Source organism: Pseudoliparis swirei, chromosome 12, assembly GCF_029220125.1.
Source record: "Pseudoliparis swirei isolate HS2019 ecotype Mariana Trench chromosome 12, NWPU_hadal_v1, whole genome shotgun sequence".
Taxonomy (NCBI): domain Eukaryota; kingdom Metazoa; phylum Chordata; class Actinopteri; order Perciformes; family Liparidae; genus Pseudoliparis; species Pseudoliparis swirei.
In genome coordinates this window covers 12,899,459-12,917,301 of record NC_079399.1, presented here as the reverse complement: position 1 = coordinate 12,917,301, position 17,843 = coordinate 12,899,459, and the positions used below count along the sequence as shown (strand labels likewise).

The 17,843-nt window shown below is 44.3% G+C and overlaps 1 protein-coding gene across 15 annotated transcripts in view; it reads left to right on the top strand.

The window, feature by feature from the left end:
- Window positions 1–6,098: 6,098 nt before the first annotated feature.
- gphnb (gephyrin b) overlaps window positions 6,099–17,843 on the top strand; it is an 84,749-nt gene continuing 73,004 nt past the window's right edge. For all 15 annotated transcript variants that reach the window (XM_056428167.1, XM_056428166.1, XM_056428168.1 and 12 more), the window contains exon 1: window positions 6,099–6,175. In XM_056428167.1, coding sequence (XP_056284142.1) covers window positions 6,112–6,175 — 64 coding nt within the window. In that variant the 5' untranslated portion in view covers window positions 6,099–6,111. The remainder of the gene's footprint in view (window positions 6,176–17,843) is intronic.

Here is a 17,843-nt window from a genome sequence, read left to right as displayed (position 1 = left end):
GGCTGTGCCTCTGCTCCCAGGCCCTGTCAGGTCCATCTTTTCTCTCTTTTTCTCTCTCTTTCTCTCTCTCTCTCTCCCTCTCTCTCTCTCCCTCTCTCCCTCTCTGTCTCCCTTCTCCGAGTTTCTTGCCAACCCCCAACCTCTAACTCTGCCACGGAGCTGACAGCTTAGGCCCAACAGCGTGCTAACCACATTACCTGAACTCACCACAGTCATTATCCTGCACTGGACCCACTGGAGCTTGAAAGTCATTTCAACTTCTCTGCTTGTAGAGGTTAATAGGTGTGTGGGCGTGAGATTACATCCAAAGGCTACGTAGCATCCAGCAAATGGCGTAATTCAATTATTTCCTGGGAGCACCTTGGAAGGACAGGTGCCAGAGGGTGGGGGGTTTTTTTCCGGCTTTATTTTCTGTTTTCATTCAGTTCACGCTTCCTGACTTGCATGTCAGATTTGATGACAAGAGACAGTCACAAGTGTCGGTGCATCCGAAAGCACAGACGTATCAGCAGTGCTCCACCATCTCCTGGAGGTGATGCTTCTTTATGGACTAGACCTTAAATAACCTGAAACTTCTCTTTCTAACTCTATTTGAAAATGTATCATTGGTTCCAAAAAGAACCAGACCTCAAGAAGATTTCATTTCAGGTGTTAAAAAGACAATGCTGCTTTTTATAGTGAGACTTTGACACCTGTACCTGTGGTACAAGTTAATAAAAACTCATTTTATTTTTCAAGATTACTGTTGCTGAACTTTATACAGCTTGTAGCTAAATTAACTAATGGCTGCTATTTTTGTGCAGATCAACATTTCTTTTTTGAGAAAATGTTCTTGCCCAACTGTCAAGTCGGGCCAACTTTTCTTCCTGGCGACTGGTTTAGACAATAACAGACATTAGAAACAAAGAAATAACATTTTAGATAGGTTAGCGGCTCCTTGACATAGGGCACCAGCCACTTGCTTTTAGTGGAGCATTTAATGTGTAATGTGCAGATACAATTACATTTCATAGCAGTTCTTATGTAGTAATGTTGACAGTGGAATCTTGGTCCTTATATTGGCAACAACTTGGCTGGTATCCACTCTATAATAACACATATTAATATAACATGTAGCTATCAAGTGAGATGTTTTTGAGATGTAGCGCAGACAAGATGTGCGAAGCCAGCTGTGTAGCCACATCGAGTATGGTCGCTAACACAAACATTTCATCAGACATGTCACGAGGAATAGGCAGAGAGACAGAGAAGGATAGGCGTGTTACCTTCATTCCACGACAGGGCAGCTCAGACTAAATGAAGGCCAGGCTCGCCAGACACATTGCACAACACGTGACCCTTCTTTTTAATACTCATTTAAAACCCACTAAGTGGTCTCACGCAAATTTGAAGGAAGTGTCACGTTGCAGATGTATACACAAGAGAGAGGAAATGGAGATCCATCATTTAGAAATGGTAATTTCCTAAATTTCCCAAAAAGTCCAAGCTGACTGAGAATCACTGACAGGAATCCGGGAGTGCTGAGCCCATTAACAGGAGGAGATTTTTTTGTTTCGCTTTAAGGGCAGAAAATCTCTATGTTTAACTCCTCTGCATTAGGAGCCAATTACACGGCAGAAAAAAAATGACCCGGGGTAGTTTGGTGTCCAGGGTTGTTTGTGCTGACATTCTGCTTTTCAAATGCCAGTCTGTTAATTATGCAAATGACCTACAAGGCCCCTGTATAAACATATACGTAGTCCTTTTTATGTGTACATAGTCCCATATATGCTGTGAGTTATTAGAGACAGCAAGCCCTTGTTTCGATACAATAAACAAAACATGTAAATATGAAATGACCCCTCCGGCTGCAGCGAGCCTGCCTCTCCAGTATCCCTCTCAGACTCTCAGGCCCTCACTCTCCTCCTCCCCTGTCCTCTCTTTCCTTGTGGTGCATCTCTTTGCGCAGCGATGCTATGCGACACTGGCCAGCTTTAGAGAAGGCGAGTCCACATTGCATTAATTCTGAGCAGAGAGAAATCCAGTATCAGATGTAATGGGTTTGATTTCAAAGCCCTGGGGCGATGTTCTGTGCTGCTGTAATGGTGGTGGGAGTCGGCAGAGATCCTGCACTCAGAATGCTGCCTAACACACACACACACACACACTCCCTTCTCTCTCATGTCTGCTCTCTCATTCTTTCCCTTCTTGTCTCCTCTTTCTTCATCTCTATCCTTCCATTTTTCTCTCTCCTTGGATGACCAGAGGTGTACTTCACCCCGCCTCCGACTTTTCCCAACCTCCTCAGCATGTTGTTGCCTAATTACTGTCTCTAAACAAGGGGCTTTGTCCCCAGCAGTCCTGAATTTAGTGTCTGTTGCTGATGGATAATTGTTTTTCTTTTTTCCTCCTCGCTGACTTCCTCCGCAGCTAAGGCCAGATTTAGTCAGGTATTCTTGAAAAGGCATCACTGGATAATGTGGAATAAGCCCCAGGGTAAGTTCCCCTTTTTATTTTTTGCTTCTTTTTTTTCATATTTAATTAAAGAGCAGCCTGCTATCGTGAACAGGGCTTCTCTCCAAGACAACATATGATTCGTTCAAAGAGTGACAAGTCTAATTGTTTGCTCCAATCATTGCCATCACAGAAACTTGTGCACTCCCTCAAACAGACTGACACACTGTTGACTAATCAAACACACCTCTAGTGCAATTTGATACTCAACGAAATATTTGACACTTATAAAATTATGAGGTACAAAGTTGGAGCCATAAAAAGATGTTTAACCTAGTAGCTCTATTAAACTTGCAACTGCATGCTTTATCATGCATTTAACAACAATAGCCTGGTATTTCTTTTTGGGGCAGGCTTGGGCTCAATGCGGTGGGAGTACAGCTTTATGGCTCTTTGGCGACCATGTCCTGTATGCTTTATGACAATGGATGGATGTGGAACTTTTTCCAGCCTCTTCACAAGCCCAGAGACTTTAGGGGAAAGTCATGAGACTGAAGTAATAAAACAGCATCCAAAAATACCTAATTGAGTCTCTTTTGTTGAAGAAGGTATGCGTCGTGTAGCGTGTTTGCATTGATGTAGACTCGACATCAATGCAAACACGCTACACGACGTTGTAGAGGGTGAGTGCTGCCTGGCTTTGTTTCATTATAGTTTTAGTGGAGATTCTACTCCCTGCAACATGTCCCAGCAACCTAAAGATGGGGCGTCAGCACCTCTAATGTGGCATAACACAAACCCCCCAGAGCAAGCTGCTGTCCTCTGGCCTCCCCACCTCTCCTGCGTGTGGAGCCTTCGGGGGAAATGAAGGGCTTCCCTGGGCTCAGCACGAAAACGGGAAAGCTTACGTTTACAGCTCCCTCCATCAGCTGGCGCTCCCCTTATTATTGTGATGGATGGTGAGGGAAAAGGATAGAGCGATGGCCCTTGCCTTCTCATCACCTATCCATGAACAGCAAGCAGCTCGAGCGACCGTGAGGTAATTACACCGTCATTATAATGTGCACCTTTGCACAAGCATACACACTCTAACACTACACAAACACACACCAGATGGGGTCCCCAATGTCTTCAGCCTTGTACCTCCCTCCCTCCCTCCTCCCTGCATCCCTGCTCTACTATATTCTCTCCTCAGCTCTCCCTCTCTGCTTCAAGGGAATTCCAGTCATCCAAGAGAGCTTGCCAGCTCTGGACCGTGGAGTCTGCCTGTGTCTGTGAGCATCTGTTTGTATTGTATGTATGTGCACAAGCTCACATGCATATACAGATCCTCTGTTCATGTTAACCCTTAGGAACGGCCTGTTTAGCATTGGGCCCTCTCATCACTGACATATGTGGATGCTGTTGTGAGGCCATGCTACAGGGAGCAAGATCTCCTGTTCTACACCAACACATTGTTTCACCGGGTCAACATGTAAGAACAGTTGTTCTTCCAGGGTAACTAAAGAGCAGATGGACATGTTGGTGTGCCCTTCAGGGGTTTAAGTTCTTGCCTTGCTGCAGTGATGTAGTGTATGTTTGGACACCATGACATCACTGCCGGCTGCGGTTACAGGTCTGACCTCACAAAATCACTCTCAGCAATGGAGCTGCAACCAACTTGAAATGATAAACTAAATAAACCACAAACACACTGCTTTTCCGCCTGGTATTAAAGGGAAAGTGAAGTGTGTTGTGGGACCCTTGTTCGCTTTACTGGGAAGAGTTAAAAAGAATCTCATGTGACTCTCATGTCGGTACGTTAAATATGAAGCTAGAGCCAGGAGATTGTGAGGTTGAGCAATGCCAGCAAATAGTCGAGCACATAACCCCAAACATGCTGTACCGCTTCACTTGGTGAGCTTTAAGGGTGCTGATAGATGGATTTTTTTCCCTTTAGAGAAATCTAGCAACGATAATTTTCTCCTGACTGTGGCTTCATATTTACAGCACTAGCATAATCGTCTTCTCTTCTAATTATTAGCAAGAAAGCAGACATGCGTGTTTCCCTAAATGTTCTCTTCCTTTAAGATACTCATTAATGGCATGGTGTCCATGCAACTTAAGTGTTTGCTGCTGTGTATGTGTGTGTGGTAAAACCATATGCATTAGTGCATATGGATTTTCACATTCAATAAAATAAAATAATGTTTAAAACAAATTCCTTTGAAAGGGTGTTTGTATTTATGCAGATTAAAATAGTTTGACAAATTAAATGCAGATCAATAAGCGTTACATAGCCTAAAGCCGAGAAAACAACTGTTATTTTAAAACAGGGAAGAGTCAGGGTGTAGCATGTGTGAGATTTTTTTTTTAAATAAGACATTAATTCACTTTGCATGGTAGCTAATTGGTCAAATGAGTATTTGTATCCCTCTGAATGGCGAATTTTATGAAAAGCTGAATGATTGTCCAACTCCATGGTGTGTATGTGATGTGCAGAAGGATGGAAGCTATACTCAATCAAAAAACAACTCTGATTAAAACATGGGAAGCTGTGGCTGATGTAGCTTACCACCACCGGTATGACTGTGTGTGTATGACTACTGGACTCTGGACTGTAAAGCGACTTTGGGTATTTAGAAAAGCGCTATATAAAATTGAATGTTATTATTATTATTATTATCAGTTAAACTTTGAAGGTTTATTTCATGTCCTTGGCCGACTCACACCTCTTGTTGCTAATTGTAAGTCAATGGAAGAGGGAATAAAGTGTAGAAACTGTGCCAGTTCTTTTGGTCAGGTCATTGGACACAGACATGGCATTGCTGTTGAAGTTAGCCAGTCATGCTGGAAGAGTTGCCCCATTTCTTGCCACGGTACCTGTGCTCATGCACGTGTGTTAATGTGTTATGCATATTGATAGATTTCTAACAGGAACTGGAGGATGGGCATTTTCTTTCCATGAGAATAAACAATAGAAATTATACACCATGGAAGCGTGCAACCAGTCTATAAATAGCAGCTGTGCTTTTTTTGCCTGGGGATAATAGTTCCATTTGTACAGGTCAGACTGAGATCTTGTGTTAAGCCTCTGCATTGAAATGTAGCCATCACATCTCGTGATGCTTGCTCTTACAGGGGCCCCTGCAATCTCTAAAAACAGGGGTGCAAAATTGAAGAAAAATGTGTAGGAGGGGACTTTTTATATTGAAGAACTGATGCTGTTTATCATCAGGTCAGGGGTCAAATTAGAGCCCTCTAAGCCGAACAGATCTAAAACTTCAGCTGCAAAATGTCATCAAATGCAAGCCATGAGAAAAGTGTGTGGCGTCAGAAGGCGTGCTGCGTGTCAGTCTCCCCTAAAAGCATTCAAGGGAAATCAATAGTGGTCTCCATGAGGCTTAATCCGGGATCCACACTACTACCGTGGCAGGCGGCCAGCTGAGTGATGTGTGCGGTTTAAACGGCCCCCGCATCCTGCCCGTTTATCTGTAGGTGTCCCGATGATCACTCGACTTTCTACTCATCTCGTCTGGCTGGTTTTTTTTCGTGTGATTTTTTTTGCTGTATCCCTGCCCTCCTCCTCCTCCTCCTCTTCCTCCTCCTCCTCCTCCCCTCCCTCTCCCCACTAAGTTCGATGCGATCGGCTCTGGGCCCTGCCGTGAGTTCTCGGTGCGGGCGACAGCGCTGCTGAACATGGCGTCAGACGGGATGATTTTAACGAACCACGACCACCAAATCCGGGTCGGGGTCTTGACAGGTAACCGCAGATTTATCCATCCGCTCTTTCACATCACGTTCATGTTTCCGTGAATTCATTTCCGCCGGCGGTGCGCGCGGATCTTCATACATTCGGCTTGGGGTTGCGTGGTGGCGGCTCCTCGCGCTCTCGCTGTCCTATGCAGCCTCTTGAAGGCGACGCTGATTTAAAGCCTGCTTTTTATTCCTTCTTTTCATTTACCGGTCGGCTTTGCATTGATGTACCAGCTACATGGCAGCCAGTGCGGTGGCGGCGGTGGATGTGGGCTCTGCGCCGGTCGGTGTCCGCTCGTGGAGGCTGCATTTCATGTCGAGCCGTTTTCCTTTGCTTCCAGAACAGGAGCTCCGTTTATGTGTATTGAATAATTCATAGCCATATCTGCTTGTCAGAGATCAACATTACAGCTGACCGTGTGTTGTGTTGCTGCTAAAGGTGCCCGGCTATAGATTGCATTATTGACACCCAGCTGACCACGGCGATTTTTTTTTTTTAAGTGTTGCTCACGACAGCTGCTGAAGGTGGATGTGGTGATGAGGGGATCCTTGGCCTATGAAGAGCAGAGGATGATCTGAGAAAATATAGGTGGAAATGCGTGTAGATGTCGGCTGTGGTTTATTTTGTGAATGACAGTGCCAGCCGAGGAGTTTACGTGACACATGATCAGGGCTCTGGCTCGGTGTGCTGACCCTCCTGACAGTCCTCTGAATGTAACGCGATGACGGCGCGTCTCTCACTTACCGATGTTGGAAACGGTATGCGCTTGGATGCGATGGCTGTGAGGCGGCGGATGGTGTTAGATCTGGTCGCCGCCGGCCCTCATTTTTTTAAATGTGTGTGTGTGTGTGTGTGTGTGCAGCCTACTGATTTGTCATGTTTCTGGTCGGTAAACATCATGCGAGGCGAATCCAGCGGTTGTTAACATGATCGGAAAGTGAGTTTTTTCTTCTTCTTTTTTTGGAGAATGTGGGAAGGGAGGGTGGTGGTGTGGTGGATGTATGATGAAGGCTGTTCAGAGGAATACCTCTCTCTCTCTCTCTCTCTCTCTGTGTGTCCATCCTGTGTGAGGCTGATCAATATTTCATGAAAGAAGTGATCTCACACATACGGTATTCCTCCGTATGGGAATCCAGTGCGGAGGAGGGGGTGGTAGGCGCTGTGCAGCGATGGAGGAATGACTGTGTAGATCCTCTCCCGAAATCTGCCAGGGAAACCCCAATCACCAACAACACCACAACCACCCGTCGCCTCCTTCTCCATCCCTCCTCCTCCTCCTCCTCCTCCTCTCCTAGCGTTGGAGAGCGCTGTCCGTGGTGCTGAAGTCCAGCATCACTCACAAATCAGTGCGGTACTGACCTTACCACGGTAAATACTGCATCAGATACACCCAGGGATGTAGAGGAGGAAAAATCCATCTCAAGTCACTTACTTGCTCCATCTCCACTGTTTACTGACGAGGTATTTGGAGCACATGTGGAACAAATAGCCACAAACCGATGAGGAATTGTTATTTTAAGCAGAAATACACATGCTGTTTGCTGGATGTTAGTCACCAGCTGAAGGTGAGAATATACCCGTCACTTTTTTTTTGTAACACTACATCAATGCCTACGCCACATCAGAGAGGTTAATTTCTCTATGTGTCATCAGTCACTTGAATCCCCAACTGTAGCTCTCGTGTAGTGACAGATTGCCGTTTTGATCTTGCTATGCAGTGTTGACGATTCCAGCATCCGTATGTCGATGTTGAGAAGTGCAGAGACTCAACAGACCGGCTTATTTGTCTTTTTGATGTGTGTGTGTGTGTGTGTGTGTGTGTGTGTGTGTGTGTGTGTGTGTTTGTGTGTGCATGGAGTAGGAGGGCTTGCACTGTCGGGGAAACAAAGCATCAAAGGAGTGAGCAGAGAACGGGGAGGAGACGTTCCACGGTGGCATTAAGTTGCCATGTGTTACCTGACCCTTGACCTTTTAAGAATCTAATTGTGGCAGCATTACTCATGGCTACAAAGAGCGTTGTGAATTTTCCCCCCTTTTTTTTCTTTTGTGAGATGATGCATTTTGACAGCAGAAGTTCCCCCGCTGTGCTGCTAAGGGGAAGCAGAGCTCAACATATTCAGGTTATATCTCTCTTTCAACACAGAACCTTTGTTGCCACACCTCAGTCTCATACATCCACAGTGTTCATTAGTTTGCTGTTGTAGGGCCTTGTGTGAGCAGAATGCTAATCGGGTCTGGAGCATGTGCTCAATCTCTCTTCTCGTGAGGGTGAAAGGTCAGCCGTCCACCCCTGCATCCAGTCACCGAGGAGGAGATGAGACCTTGGCTCACCCTCCTCCATCACTTAACCCCACTAGGTGACAGGGACCAGGAGACATCTCAGTTTAGACCGTGGGCACACAGTACAGGGAAGTTGAAACTGACATGACCAAATGTGTGTGTGTGTGTTTTATTTCATGGGATCTTTGTATTAGAGGTTTGATTTGCGAGGAAAGGGAGGGATCTTGAAACCGGATAATTGGGGTGAACATGCTGTCACTTGTCAAAGATGTCACGTGACCTTTGTCAGGAGTGGATGGACGCTTCTCTCGCTGTGCTCAGCCTCTTGTGACGTGTGTGTGCACCTGTTTGTACGTGTTTGTATATTTTGATGCATCAGTGCTCATTGTTTCTAGCTGTTGGTGTTTATTCCTGTTGAGCCTGAGTTTGACTTGTCCCGTGTCTCTCTCCCCGGGCCTGCCTCGGGGTCTAGGCGGCTTCACGCTCTCTCATTTCACCTGATTCTGTGGAATCATGTGCATTTGTGTATCCAGACATGCAGGCGTAAAAGAAGAGGTGGTGACGTGTGGCCTCAAGTTTGTGACAGGCAGAGCATCATAAGGACATACCAAAAATAAACTGGGGTTTTCAGACATACATTGCTTTATTGTAGGGGTGCTATAGTTTGCTAGGTTGACTTAGATGCATGGTGTGAATTGATAATATAATGACACATTCCAAGATTCTTCTCAAAACCCTCATGAGACACAGGCTGGGTTGTACCGCATGTCAGACGCACACCAGCTGATCTTTCATGCATAAACACACATGAGAGTGCACATGCATGTGTGTGTGTGTGTCCTCAACATGTGCAGTATATGCATTTGCATGCTCTTTGTCTTTCTGCACTAACACTAAGCTCTGGTGGGAAAACACATCTTAGCATATCACCCGGCCCTAAATATAGCTACAGTATACATACATTTCACCATCACACGCTGAGAGAGAGAGGGATGCTGGCAAAGAGAAAGACAGAGGCCTGCAGAAGGCATTCAGCTGTTTGTTAATCCGTATGACGCCAGTGTGTATGTGTCGGCCCAGACGGTGTTATTACACAGCAGCTCTCCATGCATGGGCCTCGGATACTCTTGCATGTGTGACTGGATTTACAGCCCGTGGCCCATTGATGCTGGCTGCTGAGGGTGTGTGGCTGAACTCCAGCCCTTCCTCAAAGAGACGTGGACACACACTCTGCACCGGGCCTCCAATGAGCAGCCGGGGCTGGAAGGCTTCACTCTGCAACAGACAGCACACATTTTTACCTCTTCTCTCTCTCTCTCTCTCTCTCTCTCTCTGTACATCAATCTCTCCCTCTCTCTGCATTATATTTTCTCTAGCCTCAATTGTAACAACAGAGAGAGGCTCAGCGATGTGTGGGCGGCTCTCTAAACTTACATGTCTATCAGAAAGACATGAATCGTCGGCAGACAGGCTTACAAAAAAACCACCACATTTAGATCACTCGCTCAACCTTTCTGCTAAGTAGAATATGTCTGTGACTCCGAGAATGCAAGCTTTTATGTTGGCAGGAGTGGGGGTCCATCCCTTAATCGGATGTGGCCTGCATTTGTTTATGTGCTAAAGAAGTGAAGGGTTGTCCCAGAAAGCCTATTTTTTATATAATGTATCCTTTGGTGCAGGCCTACATGTTGATTGTGTGTGTGTGTGTGTGTAGTCCCCCTTTTCTATTCTTCCGAGTGTGTGTGCACGTGGGTTGCGAACATGTAGGCGTGCCTGTTGGAGTGTGTACTTGTCTGGCTGCAGATGGGATAATAACTCTTTAATCTGCTTTTCCACATAATTTAATCTTTGGAGTTTGGCCCAAGCTCACCTCAACAGCTCCGGCGCTAAAGAGGCTCACGAGAGAAACAGGAGTCAAGTCAGCAGATGCAACCTAGCGTGGCAAAGCACCTTGACCAGAAGTAGGAGTCGCCGTCATCTGTCACTGGATGGCGTGGGTGGCTGCCAAGTTATGGAGCAATCTCCTCTGGCTGTCTGTTTCTGAATGACTCAATCGACTGACTACGAGGGAGGCCCGGGGTCTCAGCTGCGTTTCTTATGTTGTGAGCACTAAAGGCAGATCACATTTTGATTTGATTAAAAAAAAGGGTATGTATGGTAAATGCAGTAGGCCTTATAGCTGCATTGCACTGTAGCCTCTGTTGGTTGGCACATGATGTAACATGGATTCTCAGTGTATTATATTTTTATTTATTATTTAGTGAAATATGGTGTAGAGTTTTTACATAATTACACATTTTTTAAATTTCTCAGCGATAGTACCTCCAGCTTTGTGCATTCCAACAAGCACCATCAGCTATTGTTGATGGTGGGAAGCTTTTGAGGGTGTGTGTCCATGCTGTGGACTCAAACTGGTCGACTTGGGTGTCTATAGTGGGATAGTGGGAACGAGGGCTCTGTGATAATTCAATGTTATTTGCTGACATTGCATTGAAGATCAAGTTGAATCTTTCTCAGTAATCTTTAACTGCAGTTAGCTTTGATAAGAACCATAGTACAGGAACTTTAACTTTCTAAAGAAAAAAGAAAATAACAGAAAAACCTTCTGATCTCTAATTCAGTTGTAGTATCGGTCCCATTACATTGTTGGCGAATGAAAAAAATACACCATCAGACTATTAATCAGACACTGAAATGGATAGCAAATTGATCTTATCTTGACAGGGTTCAACTGTTTAATACACTTAGCCACAGGATCTAGAAATATGTAGAATGAAAGATTATATTGGAGTTTCTTATTAATTTTTTTTTATGTGGATGACCTCATTCATTTGCACATTTGTGCTGCTTCCTTGTTATTTTGTATTTTATGTAAAGCACTCTTTTTAATGATATGGCACGATATAAACAAAAGCATTGGACTTTAATTGACACTGAGACAGCCAAAAGTAAAATGCTGACATGCTGACATCATGACTGAATAACAAAAACACAAAATAGATGTTAACATTCGGTTGACTTGTGATAGAGTGTAACGATATATGTGCTTCGGATGGGACTCAGAGAGCCCCAGGCGTGTGTCTACCAATAGCGTGATTTTACTCCTCCTCTTTCCTGCTTTGCCACAAGGGTGTTCCCTCGCAACAATATGTGGGCATCTGTTCAACAGTATGCTTGTTGGAGAGGGATACACTTGGAACAGAAGAGCTAAACGGGGGGAAATCCCAGACATTGGGCATACGCTTGAGATGCTTCTCATTTCCCACCAAAATCACTTCCCCACATGTGAGTGACTGCTTTGTACAGACCTGTGTAGCTCTTGCCTGTATCAACCTGTCTGGCTTACGAAAGACTGGGAAATCAGAAATAGTTATTACATTGTTATCCCAAAGGCCATGAAGACAAAATGACAGGAAAGAGACAGACCTGGATGTTTTGTTTGCTGTTATTTAGACTGGAAACATAAGCAGCCCTGAGTTTAGCATGTGGTCAGACGAGGATTTATTTTTTGTTTGGGTGGGGCTTGTACTGTAGCAGTGGTTAACACACTGGCCGACACTTTTCTTACTTTCTCACTCTCTGCAGCACACACGCACACACACACACACACACACACACACACACACACACGCACACACACAGCTGTGACCAGAATAGACAATACAGAATCAGGGACACAAACACAGAATGAGAATTAAGTCTTCACTGCAAAGGAATTACTTTCCGCTTTGAGTAGTGGGGACTGGGGAGTGAAGTGTGGAAGAGGGTGATGCTCCTCCCCTTTTGCACACACCCCTCTCTCTCTCTCTGTCTCGCTCGCTATCTCTCGCTCTGCTTTCATAGCCCATGTAAATAATCCTGCCGTACTGTAAATAGTCTTCAATTGGGATGCAAGCAAGAACAACAGACAGACGGTATTTGGCGGAGAAGGAGCAAAGTCTCCTCCGCTCCCGGCTCTTGTCAGCTCTCCAGAGAAGAGCTCCATCGGGGCTGCCTAAAAAGCTATTCCCAGAATGGATGCGTAGGTGTAGGAGAGTTGGTCCGTTCCCACTCCCTCCTGGCGTTAAGCAGTGTTACAGTCTGTCATTCCTGTGAGACGATAATCACAGGAGGCTAGCGTAGCCCCCCCAAAAAACGAGGGAGATTGCGCTCGATATTTTTCGGAGTAAACAAAGGAGCAAAAGAGATGCTGGAGCTTTTTAGTGTCAGCACTTATGTTGTTTTGACAGAACAACTGGCATCGGACATGCAGAGCTTGAAGCTATTGCTTTCTAATTCTATATTGGTGATACAAAGGATAGACAAGTTCTGAAATGAGTTGTAAAAGCTTCCATGAGCGGTGAGGCTGCTGTGTCCAAACTCTTGGATCCATATGATGTCCAAGGACAGGTCACATGATCTGCACATCCCGAAAGCTATTAATGAGTCAAACGTAGTTTCACTCATGTCTCTGTTCCAATGTCTGTCTTTCATGCTCAGTTGCAGAATCGTCTTCCCCCAGAAAGTTAGCGTCTCCGCATGTTGCATTCAAGCGCGGTACCGCTGTGTGTCCCCTGCGTTTGGGCATTTCTGAGAACTCGAAACCCAAAACACGTAGAGTAGAGTTATGTCAGAAGAAAGAAGCCATTTCCAATGCAATCTTTCTCTTTTCCAATTCAATCACAAAATGTATTTGGACGAAGCAGTAGGCCGGAATTTGACCTTTTTGGGGAAGATGACATTTTTGCGGTGTATTTTTCAAAAGTTGGACAACATCTAAACGCGAGGTATTTTTACAAATTGATTTTAAATCCCCCGAAAAAACTATAACACTGCAGCTGCTGCGACGGTGATGTTTCAAATATCCTTTTGCTTTTATGACAAAAGCCACTTTTTCTTTTACATTACTATGGAGAGAGACAGCGTGTGCCCCCCCCCCTCCCCCTCTGCCCCCCCCTCTGCTTTTGTCGCTCCACGGTGATAACCTGTGCAAGCAGAGAACCGCTGAGTGATGGCGATACAGATCGAGATAAAAGATACAGTGGTGCTTTTTTAACTGATGAGTCATGCCGCTGGAGCCCGTGTCCTAGCTTGAGGTGTTAATTAGGGCTGGAGGGACAGGGGGGGGGGGGGTGCAGGAGGGACGTCGGGGAAGGTAAACAAGTAATTGATTCATCAGCATTGCCCAGTGTGCTGCCATGGCGCCTTGTGTCTTTATCAGTCCTCATCTAATAGGTGTCTGCAACGTATACCTCTCTGGTGTTTCGGGGGTCAGCTCGCCTGTATCCAGCATCCATCACAAGCTGCCGGGGGCTATGCTAACAATGCTAATAGTGTCTCCAGTGCATTGAACACATTCAGCTGTGCCAATACACACATTGTAAGAACCGATGGACACATTATATTTGGTTCATCTGGTTGTTTGGTTGCTTCGTGATATCAAGGTTTGACCATTTTCTTGACTAGTTTACGTCGAGTGGCGGTCGAATAATTCAGACCCTTCAAGAAAGAGTAACAATACAACAGGATCAGCAAAATGCACTTATATGTACTTTTAGGATTCATATTACTGCTGACTCAACGTGTATGTTGCAATTAACAGAATAATCAAATGTTGAGCAAATGTGGACTACTTTATATACTGTTGGGGAATGAAATATACAGCAATACATCATATTCTCTAAGGTTGTCGTGTGTGTGTGTGTGTGTGTGTGTGTGTGTGTGTGTGTGTGTGTGTGTGGTGCTGTGTCCTTTGAAAACCATGTATCTCTAAAAAGTTAACTTTTCATGAGTTCAAGAGGCTTGATCCAAGAGGCTTTTTGAATAGTTTTTATACAGTATTTCCTGAACCCATTAAGGAAGACTTGCTGAAAAATTACAATTCGAAGTGTCGAAAATGGACACAAAGATCACATAGTTTTCGCTGCTTTCCCTTTTATTGTGTTTTTTGCTGATTTAATGTGTCACTCAAAACCGTGATCCAATTCCAACTGAGAGTCGTGTGATCCATTGCACCACTAGTTTGACATAGACATTACAAAACCGTGATTTATTTCTGTGTCCAAAATGTAGACCTCTGTCGTAGAAGTAGTAGTTTGCTTCTGTGCAATACTTCTGGAAGTTAATGGATGATCAGCTTTTTAGTGACTCGAAGGTGCGTTGGATTCTTTGTCTGTCAGATCACAAACATGTTCACGGTAAGTGGAGATACAGGGTGACGACATCCAAGTGGAGAAGAGTCATTATGTCCTTTTTGTTCACAGGTGAATTAAACGCCAACATTGTGTGTCGAATAAATGAGCCGCAGAATGTGATGTGGTTGTTAGAAAAACCACATCATTAAAGGCGCACCGGTTTTACAATGTTGAATACAGTTTGGGACGTATGAAGTCATCTCGGTTTGTTCATGGAAATGTAAAATCTGTAGAAGAAATCCTGCGTTACAAACATGGGGATTGGAGTTAGCAGCACGTGGATGTTCCAGGCAGGCGGTGTCAAACAAAACACACGATGGAGTTACATGAGAAGTGTAAAAGTTTGTTTTTCTGGTTGACTCATAACAGGAACTAAAAGTCAGGATATCTCGACCTGTGCTCTGATATGAACACTCGATCTGTTTCTTATTGAATTGCCGGTGACTCATCTAACACATCTGTTATCTCTTCATTTAGCATCCTGCAACACAAAGCAAGTCAACGGATTTCATGGACTTATCATATAATAATCACAATAAGTCGGCGAATTGTTTCCACAATTACAAACATGATCTGAAGTGGACTATTTCATCTCATTCTTGATGCAGTTTTGGTCCAAACAGCCTGCTTTAGAAATGTATTTATTTATAAATATCAACTTATTAACTAAAAAAATAAATATTTTGAAGCACCATGGGCAACGTGCTGTAGCAGCAGTTTCCCTCCTCGACCATCAGCAGTGACACGAATCAGGAGCTGAGAGGGGGAACTGTTGGGGGAGCTCCTTCTCTGCAGCTATTAAATCTGGCTCACTGCAAGAAGAGACAGGGAACTTCATTTATGTCAACAGAACTTCTTTCAGCATTTCGACATTTCGTTCCTGTTTGCCAAACAGAGAAAAAGTGTTGGTTGTAGTTTGAAGAGGGTCGGGTTGGAACACAAGAGACAGAAGAAACGGATCCAGTCGAAGTGACGCGAGTAACAAATACACACAATATGTGGATAATAAATAAGTAGCCGCTTTAATTTGAATTCAAACATGCAAATAATACCAAATAGAAAAGCTTGAAGTTAGGAACAAGCACACACCACATTATATGATCGGACATTAATAAGAACACAAACGAGCATCTCTACCAAGAAGGGGGAAGAGGATTAGCAACGTGTGACTTCTGGCTGTCACCCTTGGCAACGGCCATTCCGCTCCTGCTTGACACGCTGCAACAAGTCCATCGGCTTGTTACTTCCTCAAATCCCCTCGGTCTCTCCATCCGTACTCCTCCCCTTCTTCCCGAGGGCCACGAGGCGGCCACGTCGAGGTGCGTGACACGCGCTTCTGGGAACCACTGCCGCCTGAATTTGGGAGAAATTTGGGGATTTTTGGTCGCGACATATGCAAAGGTGACACACCGACGAGGGAGGATATTTGGGAAAAGTGTCCAAGATCTACATGATGTTTGATGGTTCTCAATTAAAAAAGGCTTTCCCCTGCAGTGTTTACAGTTGCTATGGAGTGAGCGTTACGATTGCATTCATAATTGAAAGTAATTATATCATTCGTTGGCTCGCTCACACATTTATATTTACATCTTTTGCACGAATCAATTCCATATCAGTGATAATTGAAATCGAGTTTGACGAGTGTTACAAGACTTCAGATATAAATATAACACATTAGCTCTCTCATTCCCACTCATACGTCACATTTGATCTCAGACCATCTCCCTCTCTCTCAGGCGCTATTTACATCCCCTCTCTCTCTCTTTCTGTCCTTTCTTACTTTTTACCTTTACCTTCGCTGTCGGTCTGCGCTCCACTCGCTCCATGTGCCTGGCAAAGTGAGGGAGCGAGCAGTACGCGGGGAGCATGTACATTTGAATAATTGAGGAGGCCAGCTCCTCCCTCACGGGGTGTGTGTGATGGCCGACCTCAGGCCGGCGTGTGTGTGTGTGGTCAAGGTGTTCTCCCATTCTCCTCCTCTATTATTCAGCGTCATGCATTTTTCATGTCTACCACGAAATCCTTTCAGATCATGGCACCTGGGAATCAAATATTAATAGACACCTGCCAACACACTCGCACATGCATCAAATACTCAACACACACACACACACACACGTTTGATTTGCATGTCATGGCTTGACTGCTTTGTTGCCTTTTTGCGTCATTGATGGTCTTACAACAACATGACTATCGACACATGACAGGTGTAGTCGGGTAGTTTGTCGATCAATGTCATTGCCCCACCGGTTATTTAGTTTTCTGTTTTCTCTTATGTGGCACGAGATTTATGGAGAGACATTACGTCTCAGTACTAGTGACCCAATGGGAGTATAAACGAATGTGCTGATAATCCAGAAGTACTGAGTTGAGTCTTAAAACGAGTTAAAATAATTCGTCGGTTGACCAAAAAATGATTCGGCGACTATTTTTTTGGGAATTAACAATTTAACTACATTTTCAGGCAATTCTGATTTTCTTTGTTTTCATTAATTACGTGTTGTGGTTGGACAAAAAAGTCAATCAAAACTGCCGTCTTCTGTTCCAGAATATAGTGATCGGCATCTTGCACAAATGTCTGACTATTGTATCGACAAAAAATTATTAAATTATTGAGTAATGAGAAATAATGTCCAGATCAATGGATACATTCACACGTCAGTTTGTAGAATTAAGAAACTGTAAATACATTTTAAAAACTCATTCTACAGCATTTTAAATGGTAATGTTAGGTATGAATTAATGTATTCAAGGTGGGTGGCATTTGTTTTCTGCAAAAGAAGGCTGAAACAATTGTTAGATTACTTAATTTGTCAATTGTTTTTTAATTGATCAATCAGTCACCAAATGTGCAGCCACAGCACCCCGAATGGATTAATGGTGATAACCAAGGAAATAACCAGCTGATTAAACAGTAATGAAAATAATCATTGCATACCTATGGGGGATGAAATATGCATTTAAGATCACCATCATGCATTTTCATATCATCACAACCATTTTGCATATCTTTGTCAGTAGTAGTAATAATTATTTCTCTGTGTACACATGTTCCTAATAATTAGAGGTCATAGGTTTAAATTCCTACACAGCATCACAGTCAGTGGAAACCCCCTGAATGCTCTGACTCCTCCAGGGGCATCCCTCTTGGTTCCCCCTGCACTGACCTGTACATGTGTGTGTGTCTCAGTGGGATAAGTGATGAGATGTGTGAAATATGG